Here is a 23,682-nt window from a genome sequence, read left to right on the forward strand (position 1 = left end):
TGAGGATGGTGGAGGATGAGTTATTCTTCCCTCTTGTACCGTTATAACTGTGTAGCCCCAGATTTCCCATGAGTAACTGGCAGGAATAGCAAATAATGACACAGAGTGTCTCCCTCATCCTGATTTTAGAAGGATAGAAACGTGGAACTATTTGTAAAGGAACATGAGTTTGGACTACTCTGACTTGGAAAAAGATTCATTTCCCCTCTTCAATTGATCATTATTTTCTCATTATACTGTAATTCCAATTTAATTGGTATTCACATAAATAATTGGAGCTGCATGTGGATAGCCATCGCGCCTCACAATGTTTTGGTTCGTTGCCCACTATCCCGACTGCCCACACATTCAACCAGTCATCTGTGTCGAAGTGTGGAAGTGGGACCTTAGTAAGAAAGCAGCTACTTTGCAATTAAAACCAAGTACTGTGTCAAAACATTTTTACAGCTACTAAAAGAACAAGAGTGGATTCTAACTTTTACAATACTGCAATTTGTTCACTTCATTACCTCACAGAAAGTACAGGCCAACCAATTTTCTCAAAGCGTTTATCTCTGTGGAGGCAACAAAAATCATCTTAACTCCCTAATTTGTTTGTCAGACGTAGGTTTTATGATGCAGAGGAATCAAACATAGTCTGAGCCCGTCCATACCTGGACATTTAGAAAAATTTCAATTTGGTGGAGAAGAGAGACAATTAATGACCTCCATTTTTAAATTGTTCGCTTATTTTTACAGTGTACTAAAAGTAAGCGGTGTGTAAAATTAACTGTAAAGTTAATTCATCCCTTCCTTATTTAAAAAAATAGAAATAGAATAAAGTCTGTTCTTAGTAGTAAAAACAGAGTTTGAGACACTGTTTCTCTGAATATGCTTTCTGTATTTAGTGAAGGTTAACGAATTAATTAAAAGCAGATTCGGGTGCATCAAAGCCTGTTTTTAAGTAAAAGTCACTGGCTAGACGTGATCTTGTTTACTATGAATTTAAATAGGCTATGGTAAAAGATGACTACTTTGTTCCTAACATTTTCCATTTTACCGCAGTTTTAGCATTCCTCCAAAAAATTTGCCCTAATTGAAAATAAAATTCTTCCTCTAAATTAACCACCTGTGCTGAAGTGCCAAATTAGTGTCATTTTTAAATTGCAGCCGGGAGAAGCACAAAATCTGTACAAGGGCGACAAATTGCCTCTGTGGCACACTTTAGACACCCCTTAGGCACTTAGGTTGTACAGTAGAACAGTGATCCATAGCACTAAAGCAAGTCCACCTCTGGATGGCTGAAAAATGAAATAATATTGGCAAAAATAAAATATGAATGGCTGAAAAAAAAAAAACTTTCTTGTAATCCACAGACGAACTTGCAGTGTACCACTTGGCATTACTGCCAATGCATAATCAAACAGAAGCTGATTAAATCCCCCCAAAGAAATTAAAGACTTTATTGTCACATTAAAAGGCAGCGATCCAGACCTTGAGTCCAATTAAGTGCTGGCTCCTTCAGGTAAGCTACTGCAACAAAGTTTTGTATTTCATTTAGTAATTATTGTATTTTCTGCTTTAGGCCATGTGCTAAATTAGGACATGAGTGGGCATTAGCTTCACCAGTGTCAGGATCCGTGTTTCCCCAGTTATGTTTTTTGTTTGTTAGTCTTTTGTTTGTCTTCCATCCTGGTTGGAACCGGCATTACGCCTGGTGTCCACCAGAGGGCACCACCTCTCCACCCCTGAGAAGCCGCCTGGGTCAACCCGTACACACACCTGCAGCTTGTTGAGGAGGCGTTGACGGTGGATATAAGCAGTGGCTCCACTTCATCTCACCGCCTGAGTGTTTGCTCACATTGGTACACTACGTTCCAGAACTAGGCCCTCTGAGTTTTGCTTATATCTAACCTCTGTTGTTTCCTCGTCAGATTCCCCCGCCGCCTCCTCGTTGCTCTGGTTCGTTCCATCAGTGCTGGCTTCTGAGTGAGTGTGCCTTTCCCTCCGTGGATCATCTCCCTCTGTGTCCTCCCTCGACGCTACCGGTATTACCGGCTTAGACGCCACCCCTCGTGAGATCCTCCCGTCTGTGTCCTCCCTCGACGAAGCCGGTGTTACCGGTTGTCGCCAACCCCGAGTGTGTGTGCGTACTTCTCCCTGTTGTCGATCCGTCTCCGGTGGATTCCCCTTCGGGACGCCACGGGTCAGGAGACCCGCGCCCGAACCCACCCGGAGAACAACCTCCGACAGACCTAGCTCCAGGCTGTCACCTCAGGTGAAGTCACCTGACCGTTCCAGGATTACTTACCGTTCTCGCTCCACTACGTCTGCTTCATCCTCCATCCAAGTAAGCCCTCCTCAGTCGCTATCATCAATTCATCACAGCTCTCTGTCTAACCCTGTGCTCCCCTGTTGACAGTCAGACGACCCGGTCCGCAGTTCCAGAACTCACCTCCTTACCTTTCAATAAAATCATTGTAACCTTACTGCCTGTCTGGTTGTGTTCTCGCATGTGGGTTCGTAAACTACCCCATCATGACAGAACACTCAGGCCAACTCACGACCTCCGCGGACGCTATCAGACGGGCGTTATCAGATCAACATGCATTAATTCAGTCCCACGACGCAGCTCTGAGAGAGCTGGGAAACCACCAAGCCGAAACTAACCCACGATTAACTGAACTTTCCACTTCCCTACAGAATTCAACCCAACAGGTTTCAGATCACCACTCCACGTCCTCGTCGGTCCCTCCAGCAACTCCCGATCCACCTACCCACTCCGGGTTTTCAGATGTCCGCCCAGCTACTCCCGAAAGATTTTCTGGTGATATAAACAAGGTTCGGGGATTCATTCTACAATGTACGATTGTGTTTAACCATTCGCCACAAAGTTTTCCTCACGACAGCTCCAAGATTTCATTCCTTTTGTCCCTGTTTTCTGGCCGAGCCCTAGAGTGGGCTGAAGCCCGATTTTCCGAGGCAGCAAACTATGGATGTACCTACCCTGAGTTTCTGGCAGGTTTTCTGCCAGGAAACCGAACGAACGGCCGCCTCTAGAGAACTACATGGCTTTAAACAAGGTAGGAGAAGCGTCTCAGACTTCGCCATAGATTTTCGAATCAGAGCGGCCGCTTCAGGCTGGAACGCCACCGCACTTAAAAGTGCCTTCTTCCACGGTTTAAATGAGCAAATAAAGGACGAGCTAGCCACGCTAGATGAACCCCAGTCATTGAACGATTTCATTAACCTAGCCATAAGGTTAGATAATCGTATCCGTGCCAGGGTCCGGGAACGAGGCCGACAGGTTTCACCCCCCCGAGTCTCCAGAGCCGGAAGCCGCTCAAACCCCCAGCAGTTGCTACCTCCTTCTCCTCCCGCTCATGAGCCAGAACCCATGCAACTGGGAAACACCCGACTCACACCCGAGGAGCGCCAGAGAAGGATACGCTCGAAGCTTTGCATTTACTGCGGGGAACCTAACCACATGATTGCTAACTGTCCTCTCCGTTTAAACTCACAGGTCCGGCGGTAAACGCGGGGAAACTGCCGGAACCAACTTTGACCAGACCCCGCCTCATTATTCCAGTCACCCTTTTTTCTCACCATGATTCTCTGCCCTTATCGGCCCTCATCGACTCTGGGTGTGAGCAGAACTTGATTAGCACGGATATAGTGCGCCAGTTCTCCGTCGAGGTGGAACAGTTACCTGCACCTCTACGAGTGTCATCCTTGGACGGGAAAAACCTACCCCAAGTCACCCACCGGACCAAACCTCTCCGTCTCCTCATATCTGGTAATCATACTGAAGAGATAATGTTCTATGTTTTCCCCACATGCAGCTCACCCATAGTTTTGGGTTTCAATTGGTTGTTTACTCACAACCCCCACATCGATTGGGTGGAAAGCAGGGTTGCCTCTTGGTCCACCAAGTGCCACTCCACTTGTCTCCGTTCCGCCGTGCCAGTACAGGGCTTGAGTCCTACCCCTGATGACAGGACTCCCCCAGATGTCTCCGGCGTACCCAGTGAGTACCATGATTTAATGATGGTCTTTAGTAAAGACAAAGCTCTTTCCTTACCGCCCCATAGACCTTACGACTGCGCCATCGACCTCCTGCCCGGGGCTCCTCTACCGAACAGCAGGCTTTACAACATCTCCAGGGCCGAGCGTCAAACCATGGAGGATTATATCAACCAGTCCCTGGCCGCAGGCATCATACGCGCTTCTTCCTCCCCGCTGGGGGCCGGCTTCTTCTTCGTGGGGAAGAAGGACGGTTCCCTAAGACCATGCATTGATTACAGAGGACTCAACCAAATCACCGTTAAGAATAAGTACCCGCTGCCACTTCTCTCCTCAGCATTCGAGCCCGTCCAGGGGGCTACCATATTTTCTAAGTTAGACCTCAGAAATGCCTATCACCTGCTCAGGATTAGAGAAGGCGACGAATGGAAAACCGCTTTTAAGACTCCTATGGGCCACTACGAGTACTTGGTCATGCCCTTTGGGTTATCCAACGCGCCATCCTTTTTCCAAGCCCTGGTCAATGATGTTCTTCGTGACTTCATTAACGTTTTTGTTTTCGTATATCTAGATGATATACTGATTTATTCTCAGACCCTCGTTGAGCACCAGAAACATGTCCGCCTGGTGCTACAAAGGCTATTAGAAAACAGACTTTATGTTAAAGCTGAGAAATGCGAGTTCCACCTCCCGTCAGTCACCTTCTTAGGATATGTCCTAGAGAGCGGTCAAGTAAGGGCAGCGGAGGATAAGGTGAAGGCAGTCCTGGACTGGCCCCAGCCTGAAACCCGTAAACAGCTCCAACGTTTCCTGGGCTTCGCTAACTTTTACAGAAGATTCATCCGCAACTACAGCCAGACCGCCTCCCCCCTGACGGCTCTCACCTCCACTAAAAGGGTCTTTTCCTGGACCCCACAAGCCGAGGCAGCTTTTGTAGAGCTAAAATCTCGGTTCGCTAGAGCGCCTGTTCTTATCCAGCCTGACCCCAGTAAGCAGTTTGTGGTCGAGGTTGACGCATCTGACACTGGGGTGGGGGCAGTCCTATCTCAAACCACCAGCCAGGATCATAAATTGCACCCTTGTGCCTTCTTTTCCCGCAGGCTCTCCCCCGCTGAAAAGAACTATAATGTGGGAGATAGAGAGCTGCTCGCCATCAAGCTGGCATTAGAGGAGTGGCGTCACTGGCTTGAGGGAGCGGAACACCCGTAATCATTTGGACCGACCACAAAAATCTTTCCTACCTCCAGACGGCCAAGAGGTCAAATCCGCGCCAGTCGCGCTGGTCTCTATTTTTCTCACGTTTCAACCTCTCTATCTCCTATCGCCCAGGGTCCAAGAACGCCAAGCCGGATGCTCTATCCCGAGTCTACTCCGATGACGACTCGGAGGATGTTCCCGTCCCTATCCTTCCCCCAGCTGCACCATAGGCGTGGTCACCTGGGAGATAGAGGACATAATCCGCCAGGCGCAAGGTACTGAACCTCCTCCTGAGTCCTGCCGCCTGGAAAATTGTTTGTTCCTCCCGCAGTCCGCTCTCAGTTTCTTCATTGGATTCATGCCTCCAAGTTTTCGGCCCATCCCGGTATCAGCCGCACTATAGGGCTGATAAACCGCAGATTCTGGTGGGAGTCCATTCACAAAGACGTTAAAGAATACGTGTCTGCCTGCGCCATCTGCGCACGAAACAAATCTTCTAACCAACCCCCCGCAGGTCTTTTACAGCCACTACCAATACCCAAACGCCCATGGTCCCACATCGCAGTGGACTTCGTTACTGGACTCCCCAGCTCCAAAGGTATGACCACCATCTTCACCATAATTGACCGTTTCTCCAAGGCTTGTCACCTCATACCACTCAGGAAACTACCCACCGCCGCTCAGACCGCTAAGCTGCTGTTCAAGCATGTATTCAAGCTCCATGGAATTCCGCAGGAGATTCTGTCCGACCGTGGACCCCAGTTTGTTTCCCAGGTCTGGCGTCAGTTCTGCTCCGCGTTGGGGGCTAAAGTGGCCCTCAGTTCCGGGTATCATCCCCAGACTAATGGACAAACTGAGCGGATGAACCAGGAACTGGAAACCACCCTGCGATGCCTCACCTCCTCCAACCCCGATGACTGGGCCCAACTCCTTCATTGGGTAGAGTACGCACACAACAGCCACATTTCCTCCGCCACAGGTCTCTCACCCTTTGAGATAGTTCTGGGCTACCAACCACCGCTCCTTCCCTCCGACGAAGATAACACCTCGGTCACCTCCGTCCAACACCACATTCGCAAGACACACAAGATCTGGAAGGACGCCATTGCCGCCCTCAATAATACATCTGCCATCAATAAAAAGAGAGCTGACCGACGACGGACCCCTGCCCCGACATACTCCGTCGGACAAAAGGTATGGTTGTCCACTCATGACATACCTCTCAAGTCCATGTCCCGAAAACTGTCCCCCAGGTTTATTGGCCCGTTCGAGATCCTGGCGCTGGTGGGACCCTCGGCGGTGCGGCTCCGCCTTCCCCCTTCCCTTCGTGTCCACCCTACCTTCCACGTGTCCCAAATCAAACCTTCCGTCTCCAGTGAGCTCTGCCCTCCGGCCGAGCCCCTCCACCCACCCTTGACACTGATGGTCAACCGATCTTCTCTGTCCGCCGGCTCCTCGCCTCCCGGCGACGTGGGCGCGGCTACCAATATCTGGTGGACTGGGAGGGTTACGGTCCCGAGGAACGGTCCTGGGTTCCCGGTTCCTTCATTGTCGACCGCACCCTCATAAGAGATTTTTGGGACTCTCAGCCCTCGTCCTCTGATCGGCCGCCAGGTGGCGTCCGTTGAGGGGGGGGTACTGTCAGGATCCGTGTTTCCCCAGTTATGTTTTTTGTTTGTTAGTCTTTTGTTTGTCTTCCATCCTGGTTGGAACCGGCATTACGCCTGGTGTCCACCAGAGGGCACCACCTCTCCACCCCTGAGAAGCCGCCTGGGTCAACCCGTACACACACCTGCAGCTTGTTGAGGAGGCGTTGACGGTGGATATAAGCAGTGGCTCCACTTCATCTCACCGCCTGAGTGTTTGCTCACATTGGTACACTACGTTCCAGAACTAGGCCCTCTGAGTTTTGCTTATATCTAACCTCTGTTGTTTCCTCGTCAGATTCCCCCGCCGCCTCCTCGTTGCTCTGGTTCGTTCCATCAGTGCTGGCTTCTGAGTGAGTGTGCCTTTCCCTCCGTGGATCATCTCCCTCTGTGTCCTCCCTCGACGCTACCGGTATTACCGGCTTAGACGCCACCCTCGTGAGATCCTCCCGTCTGTGTCCTCCCTCGACGAAGCCGGTGTTACCGGTTGTCGCCAACCCCGAGTGTGTGTGCGTACTTCTCCCTGTTGTCGATCCGTCTCCGGTGGATTCCCCTTCGGGACGCCACGGGTCAGGAGACCCGCGCCCGAACCCACCCGGAGAACAACCTCCGACAGACCTAGCTCCAGGCTGTCGCCTCAGGTGAAGTCACCTGACCGTTCCAGGATTACTCACCGTTCTCGCTCCACTACGTCTGCTTCATCCTCCACCCAAGTAAGCCCTCCTCAGTCGCTATCATCAATTCATCACAGCTCTCTGTCTAACCCTGTGCTCCCCTGTTGACAGTCAGACGACCCGGTCCGCAGTTCCAGAACTCACCTCCTTACCTTTCAATAAATCATTGTAACCTTACTGCCTGTCTGGTTGTGTTCTCGCATGTGGGTTCGTAAACTACCCCAACATGACAACCAGTAATGTGTGAACACATAAAAAAAAAAAACTTGCTAAGACAGTTGCAGTCAAAGCCTGGTTGTGACGTTCTGTTTCTGGGCCAGTGTTATTAATTGTTCCACGTTCTGCGGAGCATATTGTATTTCATAGCTGCCAAATCTATAATTACTATTATGAGAAATCTGTCTCTGCTACATCGCCTGCAGATTTTATGGGTCTCCCACTGCCCCTCTGTTCTTCTGTAATATAATATATCACAGTTTAGTTATGGTAGCTGCACGTAGCTGAATGCTGATTACTGCAGCAACTAGTGGGATAAAAACATTATTCAATTTCCTCAAATTGTTCTCTACTAATTCATTACATGTATTTATAATTCTCTAAGAAATGTGACTTAATCCTCTTGCTTTGCAGCCACTTTCAATTGCATGACGGTAAGTAACAATCAAGACAGGTGAAGAAAAGTAAGAGCTTAAATAATAAATTCTGCTTATTGATCTACATGGTGTAATTAAGACAAATTAGCTAAGGCTGGTTGAAATGCAAGAGCACTTGCTGTGCACTGCCAAGTAAGTAGTAAATTATCTAGGACATTAAAAAACACTTTTGAAATCACAAACCTGTTTGAAAAAGATGGCTTGTTTTTTTTTTGTGCGTGTGTGTGTGCGTGTGTGTGCGTGTGCGTGTGAGTGTTAAGAAGCTTTGAGCTGTCAGTGTTTTACCAGCAGCGGTCAACAAGCCTGGGTCTATGAAAAATAAGGGATCAATTGTCATGGGGGAGTCAAGTGTTCAGAGCATAGCCAATCCCAGTTCATATATTTTCACCTTAAGATGAGTGGTTTAAATGCTGGTGTTGCTGTTACTGCGACACTAAAGTTGTTAAGTTGTTTACCAAAAATATAAAGATCTACAAAAGCTGCAATACTAGAAGATGCTAGAAATGTTTCTGTCATTTTTCCAAATCAAAATGCTAGAAACATTTTGATTTGGATAAAGTAAATTTGGTCAGGAAAAAGCCCTGAAATTTATCCACTTAAGTCTACTGGTACCTCTCAGTTAAAATACTATGAATAGGTTCAATATTTTTTCACTTAATTTGTAAAGTGAAATCAATATATTGTGTATTGATTTCACTCTACAATGTATCATTTTACAGTGTGAAACATTTCAAGCATTTTTTTTTTGTATTTGATGATTGCAGCTCACAGATGATAGAAAAGGGTTTCAGAAATCAGAATGTTGTGAAAAAATTATTGGAAATGCAAAGTACCAATCATTAATCAGCTAAATGGCTCTCAACTCCAAAACCTGCAAATAGTCTCTCATTCTTGGCCATTATGGTAAAAGGGATGTTCAGTCATTGACTGAACATCAATGACTGATGTCTGTTCTAATCGTCAATAACCTGCAAAAGGTCTCCACTAAAGAAGCTGGTTGTTTATAGAGTGCTGTATCCAAGCATATTTATCCAAAATCCATCAGCGATGATGTATTTTTCTGTACCTTTGGCGATGGCAACTCGGAGTTTAAAAATAGAGTGCGTTACACTTAAGTTAATCTAAATAATATACGTCGGAGTGTGTCGCATACGCACACAATGAAGTGATTCCTGTGATACTCCAATCTCTTGCAATGGATCTATGTTACTTCCAGGTCAGAAACACACGGCTGCTCGTTAAAAGCAAGCACATTCTAGAGCTTCCAGGCTGATGGCATTAATGAATAAAGAGAATATGACAGCAACAGTAGCCTGTAGGCACGATTACGCTGAAGAATCATAACAAGGAAATGAAAATATTCTGTGGCCAGTGTGTGCGTGCCTGTGTTTTCCAGTGACTGTGCATTAGGAAATCATCTATGAAAAAAGACCCCAATAACGATGTCGGTGACATTGTCTGTCGTCTGTTCTTTAATTTCTGTAGACCGGGGTCTGAAATGTTGCGTTTTAAGATATTTTAGCCAACTTTATGTTTTGGATTTATGCGAGTCAATAAAACTGATCAGATCGGTGTTTGAACAAGGTTCAGTAACTTCAGCCTAACGTCAAAGTGTGTTTCTGCGTTTCTTTCTTGTCAGTGGAGCTGAAGGAGCACCTGCAGAGCTTTGTGGATGAGACAAACGCTCAGCATGGACCGGGGTTCATCAAAGTGGTCCGCCACGCCAAGCAGGAAGGACTGATCCGGTCCAGAGTCAGTGGATGGAGGGCGGCCACTGCTCCCGTGGTTGCTCTATTCGACGCACACGTAGAGTTCAACACTGGATGGTGAGGAGAGAATTTTACGGAGAGAGAAATAAATCACCTTTATTTGGCTCAGCCGTTCTATTTGAACGAGTTGAATCAATTAGAGGTTAGTATTTGTAACTGTCCGCCCGGATCAGGACAGTCCTATGAATGACTGACATGAACCCAGATTTTTTTTTCACCCTCCACGTCAATGGCTCTTCTGCTCAAAGGGTTGCACCAAACACACAACAGGAAAAGATGGATAAAACCAAAAGTAGCAGAGAAGAAACAGAACATATATTTCAAGGAAATAGTGGGAGATTAGTGTGTGATTTATGGAAGTGGGCCGATTTATCCTACAGGAAACAAAAGGCAATACACGATGCATGTCTCATGTAATGTTCTTATGAATACGTTCACAAATCTTTCCATTGTGAATATAAGTCGAATTTACACAACATAGCTGCTGTTAAGTTATATAGCATAATACACACATGAATGATGCCCTCTCCAAATTATGTTTTCATGTTCAGGGATGTGAAAACGGGTATAAAAAAAAAAAAAAACTTCAACTTGAGCTTGAACTCTATGCTTATTCTAAAGGTTTTTATTGTTTCAACTAAATCTAAAATTCACAAGAAGGCATCTCGCGTTACTTTTGCCATGGAGACGTACACCAAAATCATTAGAGCCCCAGAAGTTAAAAGTGTATTATTTGATCAACTATAACAATAAATGAGTTGTTTTTTTGACACTTAGTGTGTGCTTGCAAAAGCATTCGCACCTCCATTTTACAGAATAAAAATGTGACATTGACACACCTTGAAGAATATCTCCCTAATCTAGGTTTTTTTTTTGGGGGGGGGGGGGGTTTGTAGCCTCTAACAGGTTTTCTCCCAGAATTTACCGTTTTTAACTCCATCTATCTTCCCCTCAACTTCCTCTCCTTTAACATATCTGCTGAAGAAAAGCATTCCCTCAGCATGATGGTGACACCACCATGTGTCACTATGGGCGTGGTGAGTTCAGAGGGAGGTGCAGAGTAAATTTTCTGCTACAGTGTTTTTGCCTATGAACCATAAAACTAAACTGCACACAGGTGGACATTTTTTTACAAGCTAGGTAATTTCTAAAGAAAACTAGTTGTACTTTTATTAAGGGTCATGAAGTTAAACAGGACTGCAAACAAATGCATTCCACACTTTTCAGATTTTAAAAAAATATATTTTAAACGCCATTTGACATTTTCCTTCCACTTCAAAATTATGCTGTACTCGGTCTATTACATAAAATTTGGTAACACTTTATTTGAAGGGGGGTGAATAAGACTGTCAGACACATTCATAAACATGACATAAATACCCGTCATGAACATGAATAAGCCTTCATGAATATTTATGACTGTTGTCATAAAGCGTCATTCGGTAAATCATGATACTTTTAATACAAAGTTGACATTATTCAAAATGTCTTTGTTATGACAACTTGACATTAACCAACAAATCATTACTGTTTAAACTTTACCTTTAATAACATAAAGTTACCTAATTTTTAAAGTGCAATCAGTAATACTTTTATAACAAATTTATATCAGTAATAATTTAGACCCATTATATGTGCTGAGGCAGTGGGAAAACTGGAAACGATGAAGTGGTTCCTTAGGAAAGATTGCAGATTGATCAAAGCAGCATCATCTCTCCCACTCGGTTTGCCTATGACTGCTGCAGTGAAGGAAAGGAGCAGCAACGTGTTGATAAGCTCATTCATGAAAAACCTTTTTGGATTTATCTCACTGCAAGACTACTATCAGAAAGCCGTGTAGGCGGAACCTCCTTTTCTGTAAACTCACCACTCAAGGCAGCTCTCAGCTGCAGAGGCCATTCATTAGGTATTTTTTAGCATTTTAGGTCACAGAGTTGACTGTGTAAAACTGGTTGTCATGACAGCAGACAATCCTCACAATATAAATTCTTGATAAAAGTATATATTTGAAGTTATTGACATTTTTTGTCGCAAACGTCATTGCATATTTAATTTTAAAGCCATATACCCGCGGAAAGTATCATAAATGAATAATGATGCATGCTTTTTTAGGTTTTCACAAAAGAAAAATCTAAAAATGTTATTCAGTGGATTCTGATGCCCTTACATAAAATCCAGTGCAGCCAATTCAGTCCATAAGTCACTTATTCCAGTAAATAGAGTTCATGTGTAATTTGAACTGGGTGGAAATATAGTAGTAGTATGAAGAACCTACAGGGTTTGGTAGAGAACATTAGTAAGCAGAGCAATTTTAATTTATCATCCAAAAAGTGAAGGAGATTGGCAAAACTGCAAACTTATCAAACCATTAGAGAAGCTGCCAAGAGGCCCTTGGTTACTCTGGAAGAGCTGCAGAGCTCCACACCTCAGGTCTGAAAGTCTGCAGACAGAAAAACTAAAGGTCACAAACTCTACAAGTTTGGCCTTCATGGAAGGAGTGAGCCATTGTTGGAAGATCATCAGAAGTTACATTTTCAGTTTCACTACATAGAAGCACTCAGTGTTGCAGAGAAATCGAGCTGAAACCCACCTTCCCCTTTGTGGCTCATGGTAGTGGCAGCATTTTGTTGCTTTTCTTCAAAGTGGAACTCATCAGAATTGATTGAGAAAACGGGTAGAAACCTACCAGCAATCGTTGGAGAAAACTATTTTTAGTTGATATTGGGAGAGAGTTATTACACATTTGCTGGAACTTCCAGGTGAATACAAATACACACCAGACATTTCTGAATTGTATTTATTCATTATTAAAAAAAAGAAAAAAAAAATTCTACATTGTGACTTGCATACGTCAACCCATCCTGGCCGAGAGCTCATCTGTACATATTTTCAACAAAGTGAGTTTTACAAGGAAAAAAAAGTCTGTCTGCTGTACGTCCACCAAATATGGACGTCTCAAGGTCATCTCAAGCTGCGTAGAAGGTCATTTGTGTAGCAAGTCTTTAAATGTTACAAATGGTTTCTGCATGTATATCTGATGGACATTTAAATTATGGTAGTTTGCCTTCTCACTCAACATAAAGTTCACAAGAAATTCTTCTTTTTCTTAACCATCCCTGAGAAGATGGTAGAATAACACCAGCCAGCCATACCGAGACAAGGACGGTGACACAAAGCAGGAATATTTCCTAATGAATCCATTAAGGACTGAATTACAAAGCAGTAGTTAATTACTGCCCCTATTAGCGTTGCCTGTTATGTTTCATCTGTCACGGTGATGAGGTCGCTCAGGCTCTCTAACATTTTAAGTGCCATTTTCTCTTTCCGCACAGATTTCATGTCAGTTTCTTTTTACTCCGGCACCATCTTCACCTCGGGGTCCCCCCCTTGAAAACGCTCTGCTACAACAACAGGGCTTTGTCCCCGTTAATCAGTTTGACAGCCCAAAAAATATCACACTCTCACGCTCGAATCAGAGTAACAAGCATGCACACAGTTTGCTCCCAAGCACACTTGTGCAAGCAGAGCGGGCGTTCTCGCTCGCACTGCGTTACAGTCTCTGGGCTCGATCCAAAAGAGCATTTGTTGGCTGCTGTGTTCCAGATTAGAAAAAGAGACACTTACAAGGTTCCTAACCCTTCTACTCTAACACCCACACAAGCCCTTTATCCCTTACTCTCTCTCTCCCTCTGCATGCGCACCTCTTCATACACACACATCCCACACGAACCTCCTACATGGCGCTACTGTGGGTGTACTGGTCTATGACTAATGAAATCCTTCTTGGCAGAGACGCAAAAGAGCACAGCTTGATTATAACACTTGTAATATTTCTTCGTCTTTTTTTTTTTTTAAATTGTGCTGAAATATTTATTGGTTTGGTTTCGATTGTCTGCGGATAAGTTGGAGCTGCGTCCGTGCCAGCGTTATTAGCAGTCAAACAAACACAGTCAAACAAACACAGCCGAACACACACCGAGGAACGAAGAAACAGTGAGCCCTGCCCCTCGAGTTCTTCCTACTTTCATTTTTCTTCCTTCGCTAACAACTTCCTCTTAATCCTTCATTCTCCATGCTCTGAAGCACGCCCACTCCCTCACAGATTTCGTATTTACTCAGAATTACCACTTTTTGTGGAAATTGAGAAATTGCTGTATAATTAGCCTCCAAGAACTGATTGCCGGATCTGCTAATTGTCTTTTTTCCCCCTCATTGTAATTATCTGCAATGTTGCCTGTTCTGAGTCAAACACAAGTAATTACAGGGTGTTTTGTGTCAGAGTGATTGTCTAGCTGTTATCATGCTAATCCTCTCTTTATCTTGGATGCTTTTATCTGCGACTCTCCTGTCATCTTAACAAATTTTCCTCATGCAAAACAGGATGATTGCACAATGAGATATGATGAGGTGGGGTGAATATGTGGGGTTGGAAGCAAATCATTGAAAAGAAGGAAGTTTGATTAATCTGCATAGCTTGGATTTAGTTACCAAAACGTTCTAAACATAATCATAATGACTGGACACTTTCTTTAAAAAAATAAAATAAAATTCAAAGTAATTGTGGTGCTTGTTTTCAGTGGGTCCTTCAAATTGGGTCAGGATCCCACAGCAGGTTTAGGATCTCCATGAATCAGCTCTTGAGATGATCTCCAGATAATATTAGTGTGAAAATTGATTGTAAATACATGGAGCAGGAAATAAAAATAGGACATCTTGAAAAAGTTAAAAAAAAATTTTGTCATCCATTTCAGAAAGCGAAATATGTATTTCTTGATTTGGAGCATAATCACAGAGTTGCAGAAAGTTTTGAGTATATCCGTCGTGAGTTGTTTTGTTTTTTTTCATGGTGATGAATTGACATGGTCCTGACCAGCACGGAGGGAAGTGCTGCCAATGTACCATGCTGTACTCTTATTCACCAGTTTGACTTGGTCTTTGAGAATTTAAAGCAGGACTGGCCGTGCTAAAACCCTTCCACACCCACACCATACTGGCAGCACCACCTGTAAGTTATTGCACTGAACTTGTCGCTGCCTCTCTACAACTAAGATGCCCTCTCCATTCACCAATAAATACGGCACCAGTAAACCTTTAGTCACATTTTAATGTAAAAAAAAAGAAAGTTTAGCAAACTTGCACAAAGTCCTTGCTAACTCAAGCACAGCATTCAAGGCTGTAGAGTCCATAAAACGATCATGTCAGCATGTAGCTCATAAAGACGTGCCGCAAGAGAGTCATAAGGTGACATAACATGGGAGGGTTGTTGTGTGAATGTGCTGCTGGAGGCGAGAGCCTGGTGACGGTGGACTAGGCCGTCTTGTCAAAGAAAGATATAAAAACCTGTCTGTCATGTAGAGGAAGCGGAGAAGTGTCATCTTTGACTTTCAAATTAGCTGTCATCCAGTGACAATCTGAGCCATGTAGCTCACAGTGCAAAGTCTTCATCCAGGGTGTGGAGTGGGAGAATAAAATGTTTCAAATAGGAATCGAATTGGTTTTGAAAACCTCTGAGTGTGTGGGTTTAAGTTTACAGCAATATGTAATACGTTATCTAAATTGCCCTTCTGTCTTAGCGTTGCAAATAACTGGACAATGATCATCTTACGTCTTCACACTACTGTTTTTCATCAAAGTTTGAAAAGAATATTCATCTTTAGGTTCAAAATGGAATACTTTGATACTCAAGAATGTAAAATCAAATCCATTAGAGTTATTCTTTTCTAAAAAAAAAAAGTCAAATAAAGAACGAGAAAGAAGTATGTATAAAAATTAAAACTGAACATATTAAAATCCCGGAGTTCATAGATGGAATGTCATGTTGAATTTACCTCAAACTTTAACTTAAAAATAAGACAGAGCTAAAAATGTCAAGCAGATGCAAATTAATTCCAAGAATTTAATTAATTTGACTGAAAAAAAAAATAAATGAAAGTTTATCTTTGCAATAACTTGCTTGAAGACATTGTTGCTCTTGGGTAATAAATATAATTCCATTTTCTTTGCAATAAATTGGTTGATAATTAATTGGCATTTACTGAGGCTATGCTTCATTTAAATTAGAGTTTCTCAGAGACTCAAAGCACCAAAGACTTTTAGCATTCAGTAGAGAGGAAATCGTCCTTTTTTATTTTTTCTAAAGCTTTTAAACCTTTACGATTTCTTAATGTGGAGGTCTCACTAATTGTTTCCCCATTATTATGGATTTATTTATTTTTTCCTCTGGTTAGTACAGGGCTTGCTAAAAATGCTGACCATGTTTTTGTTTTGCTGTCTAGTAACATATCCCATTTCTGAGAGAGACTAAATATCCATTTCCAGAGATGAGGTTCATCTGTAAGGAAAAGACAGAACAACACAGGAGTTCCACCTCATCTCTAATCGCAATTAATAATCTGTCCATACTTATTGGCATTCTTGGTAAATAAGTCTTTATTTCTTGCAGTAGCAAAGTATCACAGTGATCATAATGTTAACGTTGTGCATCCCCATCTTTTCCTGTAGGACATTTTTGTCCTGTAATGTAAGATTTCACAAGGTTGGACCAATCAGAGAGAGGGAACGCTTTATTCCATCCAATTTGTTCAAGAGTCCTGACTCTTCTCTTCTGCTTGGCTCAGAGTTTTTTTTTTTATATATATAATTATTTAGATCTGCAGGACTAAAATGACGGTGGAAGAAGTTTTATCCTATCTGCAAAGAACCTTCTGTGTTAATTTTATACGTATTTTTGGAGAAGGACCCAGTGACCTAATTTCCATTTAATCCAAAAAAATACTACCCAAGATATCCTGATATTTCCTGACACGGCTCCTCCACAGTGGCTATGAGACGATTTCCACATATTCACCTTTATTTTTATGCCAACATCTCTGAGTTAAACCTCTATTATCCACTAAAGCCAGATGAAGTAAACTTCATTTGTTTAGGTAACTTTTTTCCAGGCATGCTTTTTGCACAACGTGCTAAAAAGCATAATATTAAAGCATATATAGTGCAATATTATCTGGTCTTTCCCATTTCTGAGAGAGACTAAAACATGAGACTTGTTTCACACAATGTTTAAGCCCATTTATTTTATGCATTACATTTTATAGGAATTATTAGTGGTGTAATGGGTTACTATCAGTGTCCTGGCTCTCTCATCAAACGCACAAACAAGAATAATTGCACTATAAACACTTAGTTCCCACAGGAAACATTGAAGTACACTTTGCATTTTTAAACGACAGCCCTCATCAGCAAGCTCTCTCATAAGACGAAAGATGTAGTTTTTTTTCTCATTTTATTGCCTTTTTTCCAGCTTTTTAGTATAACTGTGCTGCAATTTCAATCCTCTTTTTATTGTCATTAAACATTCGATAGACATTTTATGTACGAGATAACTGTGTAATCTTGCAAGGTTTAAGCTATTTAAAACTTTTCAGTTGAGGCTGTTAGTTTTCCAACAATGTATCTAAATAAAAGTGCTGATCTAGTATAAAGAAGACGAGAAGTGATTTACAGGTTTGCCTTCAATTCTGAAACAAGGTTGAATTTTGCTTCTAAATTATGACAGCTAAGCCTGATGCAGGAAACTTGATTACTTGTCTAAAAGTGCTGAACATGTGGCTCTTTGTCCCCAGCTTTTTTTTCTTTTTTTTTTAAATATACACAGCAGCACTTCAGTATGTGATCTCTGTCCTTGTTAAGCTAACTGGATGCGGGTGAATACCAAGTCATCTCACTGTTCCTGCAGATTTGCATCCACAGAATCCCGAATTATCTGATTGTGACCTGATCTGTAAATTCATAATCCCTTCTCTGCTCTTTGAAGTCTGCAGATTTTCCCAGATCCCTGCATGACACCCAACCGCATCAACAAGAGCATCAGATTTTCCCCGTGCATCCTCTTTGACTCAAATCAAAGGGTCCGATCTTCCTGGGAATTCATATTCTAGACACCTAACTTAGTCCTTTCTCTGATGGCACCCTGACATCCGTAAGGAGTCAACACCTCCGCTTTTAGATTCAGTTTTGTTAAAGGTGGATCTGACCTTTCTAATCCAGTCTCACTCTGCACTATCAATGCAGTGCACACAATAATTACACCACATCGGTTTATGGATATTCAGTAATGGTAAGAGTTGTTCTCATTTTTTATTTAAAAAAAAAATCCTAATAAACTGATAAATGGCAAAAACTACCAAAGAATTTATGATAAACTTGCTTCAATCTCAAATCTCTTATAGACAAAGTTGAAGTAAGACAAATTTAGTTGGCTAATTTTGCCTGCTGAGGCTAAAGTATGACTGTCAAAAACTAAGTCACGCATTTGTGTGTTTAAAAGTGAATTAATGAGTGCTCACAAAGAAGAGACATTATAAATCACTTGCACAATTTAAGAGCACACCTATTAGTTTCTCTATAAATCCCAGATGTTCTTAAAACTTAATGTTGTGAGACTAAAACAGACCTTTAAAATGTCATAAATCAAAACTGTTACAGATAATGGAGATAATAGGTTGAAGCAGCTTTAAAGTTGGTGGGTATTTAAAAAAAATAAAAACTTTAGAATGACAAAACAAAATTCATTTGTCTTTGTAAGTTGTTTAAATGTTAAGAGCCATTTAGTGGTGCCGAAACACTTGCTTATACAGGCACTGACTGGGGGACACATCTCATTTGAAGAAGAGTGGAAATAAAATAGAACAATTATTTATGATGCTTATCGTTTTGTGTGTTTATGAAAATTAAATGTGAATTAAAATCCATTTCTAGCTTGTTTTGGGTCAATAAAATGGGAAAGGCTTTCTCTGCCGCTCTTAAAACAGGAGGAGCCGTTCTTCCACTTCAACTATTCAGATTATTATTACAATTATAATCCATTTCCAGCCACCAATTTTTTTTTCTCTGTTCGTTTACACACAAAAAAATATATTGAAGTTCTAAAAAGATCCATTTTGACGTTAAGCTTCAAATGCTAAAGGTTGTGCGTGCTCCGCCTCCTCACAGGGCAGAACCGATCCTGCAGAGAATAAAGGAGGACCGAACCAGAGTGGTCTCGCCTTCCTTCGACAACATCAAGTACGACACATTTGAGATCGAGGAGTACCCCCTGTCTGCTCAGGGCTTCGACTGGGAGCTTTGGTGTCGATACCTCAACCCACCAAAGTCCTGGTGGATGCTGCGCAACCACACAGCTCCCATCAGGCAAGCAGAAAACTTCCTGTGCATTTCTACTGAGAATATTCCAACAATATCGGTGGGGGGGGGGGGAAACCTCGGTTGTATTAACAAGCGTTAAGTAGCAATAAAGCGTATTGAAGTGTCTTTGATGAGATCACGTACCAAACTCAATTTTACGTTATGATGATTGAATTCTAATTCAAAAACACTTTATTCAAAATGCATCATGCATTAGCAGTAACGTGCTGCAACAAAAATTGCAATATAGAACAATCACGCAATGTTACAAAGCAATGCAGGCATATTACCAGAAACTCAATACCTGTGGCCTGTGTGGGTTGCAGGGACTGACTTTAGAAATAAACCCAGCAATAAAAGCAAAGTTGCTTTCTCACCGATATCTGCGAAAACCGCAAGCAAACGAACACAATGTTTATAGACTGTGGCAAAGACTCGTCTTCAATATTATAACCAAGAAAGATGAATAGCCCCAACTATTTACTTGTCTATATGACCATATACCTCAGAGCAAGTGTTGTCTGAAACTTTGCCTTGCTTGCAAGGAAATAGTTGACTTGTTGATTTTCAGAGTAGAGACAAGTAAGACATTTATAAATTCCTCCATTGTTAGTAGAGCGGTGAGAATCCAAATGCAGAATCAAGGCATGCAGTATGCAGCGTAAGAAGCATGAAACCAGCTAGCAAGATACCATTGTGCATGGGAGGATGAAACGGGTCGGATCTGAGCAGCCGTGCTCCAAATTTCAGCTGCTTGTATCCACAACTTGTGCTTTCAGTCATGACTTTTTTTCTGATGACATTGTGTGTGACTTAAAAGGCGACAAGACCAGTAAATCAGTAGATTCACGTTTTACCCTTGTTAGCTGAGCTACGTTCACTACAGCTGGCTGTGGCTTCACCCACATTACTGCAGTCAATCCTATTGTTGGTCTTTAAAGATGAAGACCAGATACTCAGGCAGATGCTGACCCTTGATCCAGAGGGAGCCGTCTTTCTGGTTCAGAGAGCCATGACCCTCTGACTTAGAACAACTGACTTTTTTATCATGGACGTCTCACATGGCTGCACGCTGCTCCGGTGGCAGCTGAAGGTGCCAACAGAACCGCATCATCTCAAAAAAGCAAAGTTCTCCACCTCTATTCACAGATAACTGTGCTATAAAAAAAAAATCGACCCTAGTTTATATATGAGCCGTGATCTCAATGCGATGTTTGATGTTGAAACCCTGCCGTGGGAGCGCTGTCTGTTTGCCAATCTGTCTATCCTCAGGGAAGAAAAATTCCCCCCAACAAGTTGTTTTTGTCAGTCTGTTGTATTACATATTGATATGAGGAGATGTGTGGGACTGATGGGATGAATACTAATCTGAGTTATTTTTCCACTCCTGTTGATTCAGTTTGATGTTGATCCCTTCTTTTGAACAACTGCGCCGTTTGTTTGCATGATGCCATGTAGGTTGAGTTTGACATGCTAAAACGTTTCTCCAGAGCTGCGAATATGCAACGTTCTCGGGAGGAAAACACAGCTCCTCGGGGTGCGATTTCCAGTGTGGGCTAATTGTGGGTTAGAATAAGGCTTTTTTTATGTGGGCTTCAGAGAATATTTGCATTTAAGCTCCCCTATTGCTTTGCATTTAAATCAATTTTTTTTTCTGACACCTCTCTTTCCTCCGTTTCCTTTTCTATTTCAGGAGTCCTGCCCTGATTGGCTGCTTTGTGGTCGACAGGAAATACTTTGAGGAGATCGGCCTGCTCGATGAGGGAATGGAAATTTATGGTGGAGAAAATGTGGAGCTCGGCATCAGAGTAAGAAAAATCTCTGCACCCGAGGATGTTCGTAATATCTGTTGCATGGTGCCATCTGGAAAAGTATCTTGCAGCCATTGTCACTGTCTGAATTGAAATAATCTTAATTGTAGCCTCGTTCCTCCTGCAAAAGGCAGACAAATGACCTTTCCTTTGACATAATGGGAGCTTTATCTGTCATCCACGTTTTTCATTTAGCCTGACTCAAGCAAATCGAGCTGATTATTAATGATTCAACTGCAGCAAGATAAAAAAAAAAAAACCTAACATCAAAATTTTAACAGTGTTGACATGAAAATTATATCATGAAGCATCTTTAAAATAAAGCAATATTACTGATGTATTTTACTTTATATTGCCATGAACGTACTGTATTTATTTTCAGTATAACATCTGCTTTTATTCTTTAAATAAATTCAAATGTATAGACTTACATTTATGCATTTACAAAATACATATATCTACACAATATTTATTTAGATATGATTGACACTGTAAATATTTACACCATATTTATTGTGTAGATGTATACTTTTTAATGGATCCTGGAGCTCAGCCAGTCGTCTCAATTTGTATGTTAGACCCATAAAGATGCTAGCATTTTTACACGGTTCAAAGGAACAAGCAGACGGCTTTAAATAAATGTTACGTGAAGTTGAAGCAGGTAGTCTGATGAGGATCTCTTTATTCAGCTATTTCTCTCAGTTCACCACTACCACTGACTGTGAAATACACGTTCACCATGGCAACTATGTTTGATGTTTCAGTGTTTTTGGGTTTGAGATGCTTTACTCCTTCAGAGATCATCTTTGTCAGTGGAGCCAAGCAGCTTAATCCTAAAGTCCTTTTATCATAAACTATATTCTATTCTTACGTATTTCTGTCAAACGTGAGTTTTTGGGTCAGTTGTGTTGGCTGCAGGAGCTTCGGTTCTCTGAAACAAACAAATAAACAAAAAACACATAAAATATTCAATGTAATAATTTTGACCATACCGTGATGGTATTTTACAAATTATTTAAAGGATTATAAGTTTGAAAAAAAAATACACTCTCCTGCAATTTGGGTTTTTTTCATCAATGGTGGACTAACCCTTAACCTGCAACTCGAGTCTGAGCCAACCTTGTTACTAAATCCTTAAATGCCTCTGTGGAAATGAGAAGATTTAACATTTTATTGAAAAATTCCTGGAATCCTATTGATCCAAATAAGCCCCCCTCCAACACCACCACTGCACAGACTAATTATCTGAACACTGATGTTATCATAAAGGATTATTTGCTCCCTATAAAACGCAGCCCATGAGCAGACATCCTCCCTGCAGGAGAGCTCTCAGAGTTGCAGTCACGACCCTGACAGTGTGTGCCGTTATGAATCAAGTCAGATGTTCCCTCCAGCTGCTGGCTGCTCTGCGCACTATCCGCTTCTGTCTGTGCACTAGAACAGGGCTCAGAGTCACGCACAACCCTCTGAAGAAAGAAAAAAATGGTGACAAACACAGAAAAGAAATGCTGAGGCTCTTCAAAGCTCTTAGTGATCTTAGTGATCTTAGTGATCTTAGTGATCTTACTGCTTACTGCGCTGATCTTCACATGTTTGACATTTAAGGTGGGCGGTAACGGAATGGGTTATTCCTCTATGCGCACAGTAAATAGCTGACTAAATTACAGGTGGAGTTCTTAGTACCAATTCATTATCATTTAAATGCCACATCCGACTGAAGCACTGTTATCAACCATGTCCACCCATTAATAACCACAGTGTAACCGTCTTCTGATGACTATTTCAGCACAATGCACAGCGTCCTGAGGTTTAGATCTTCTTAAACACATATCTTCAACGTGTCAATGAATCGGAGATGAGCCTGGTAATTGAAAGATCTGCCTCTTCGCTGAAACCACTTAAAAACTAGAACTGAATCCTATATAATAGATCAGATCTCTAATATATGAAAAAACTTCAAAATTTGAGAATTTTGTTTTTAATGGGGAAGCAAAATATAATGCAGACAAGCAAACTTTTGTCAAATATGTTTTTTGGTTTTTTTTGTATTCTCTTGCTGCAGCATTTTGGACCAGCTGACAGCTTTTAAATTTGGCAGTGGGTGCTTTTAAAGAATCAGTAATTTATTATTTAAAAATAAAGAGGTGGAGCAGTTTTTCTGCAGCATTATAGAAAGGTTGACAATGTTATGCAGGTGAAAGGTGGATCTTGAAAGCATCTAGATTTAAAGGATGTTATCAGACAACTTGTGTCAAACATTAGGATGCATCATTTTGTGGACAGCCCAATAGGACTAGTCCCATGGCTGACTGCTTATAGACACTAATTTGGTTTGTACAGACCAGAGCACATCTCATTGTGAATAAATTAGCTGTTTGTACTTTGTCCTCTTCTCCATTGTTTGGAAAAGGTGGTTCTGTGATTTACCAACTCTCCTTATAGGAGCTCTGGATCATTTCCAAGCTTATTAAAGCTGAGATGCTCCAGTCCGTACCCTCTAAACTCAAGTTAAAAACAACAAACTGTTGCAGATTTCAACTGAGCTCAACATTATTTTATTTTTTACGTGTCTGTTGCTGTAATCCGTTGAAATGGTTGGGGCAGCATTAGTATTGGCACGCCATTTCTACCTAAATGGTCCCACGAAACATGAGATCAAGTGAAATTTTAACTTGCCCGTTTTCGCAGAAATATCTTATTCGTGGCGGCTATTTTACCAAAACACATCAGGAGTGATGGGAAGAATC

General features: G+C 42.1%; 1 protein-coding gene across 3 annotated transcripts in view; it reads left to right on the plus strand.

The window, feature by feature from the left end:
• Positions 1–23,682, plus strand: part of LOC103466266 (polypeptide N-acetylgalactosaminyltransferase 18-like) — a 161,125-nt gene that overhangs the window by 90,221 nt on the left and 47,222 nt on the right. For all 3 annotated transcript variants that reach the window (XM_008411739.3, XM_008411740.3, XM_081607973.1), the window contains exons 4-6: positions 9,812–9,998; positions 18,933–19,130; positions 20,818–20,932. In XM_008411739.3, the coding sequence (XP_008409961.1) occupies positions 9,812–9,998; positions 18,933–19,130; positions 20,818–20,932 (500 nt within the window). The remainder of the gene's footprint in view (positions 1–9,811; positions 9,999–18,932; positions 19,131–20,817; positions 20,933–23,682) is intronic.

This window comes from Poecilia reticulata, chromosome 6 (assembly GCF_904066995.2).
Source record: "Poecilia reticulata chromosome 6, P_reticulata-male-v2, whole genome shotgun sequence".
Taxonomy (NCBI): Eukaryota; Metazoa; Chordata; class Actinopteri; order Cyprinodontiformes; family Poeciliidae; genus Poecilia; species Poecilia reticulata.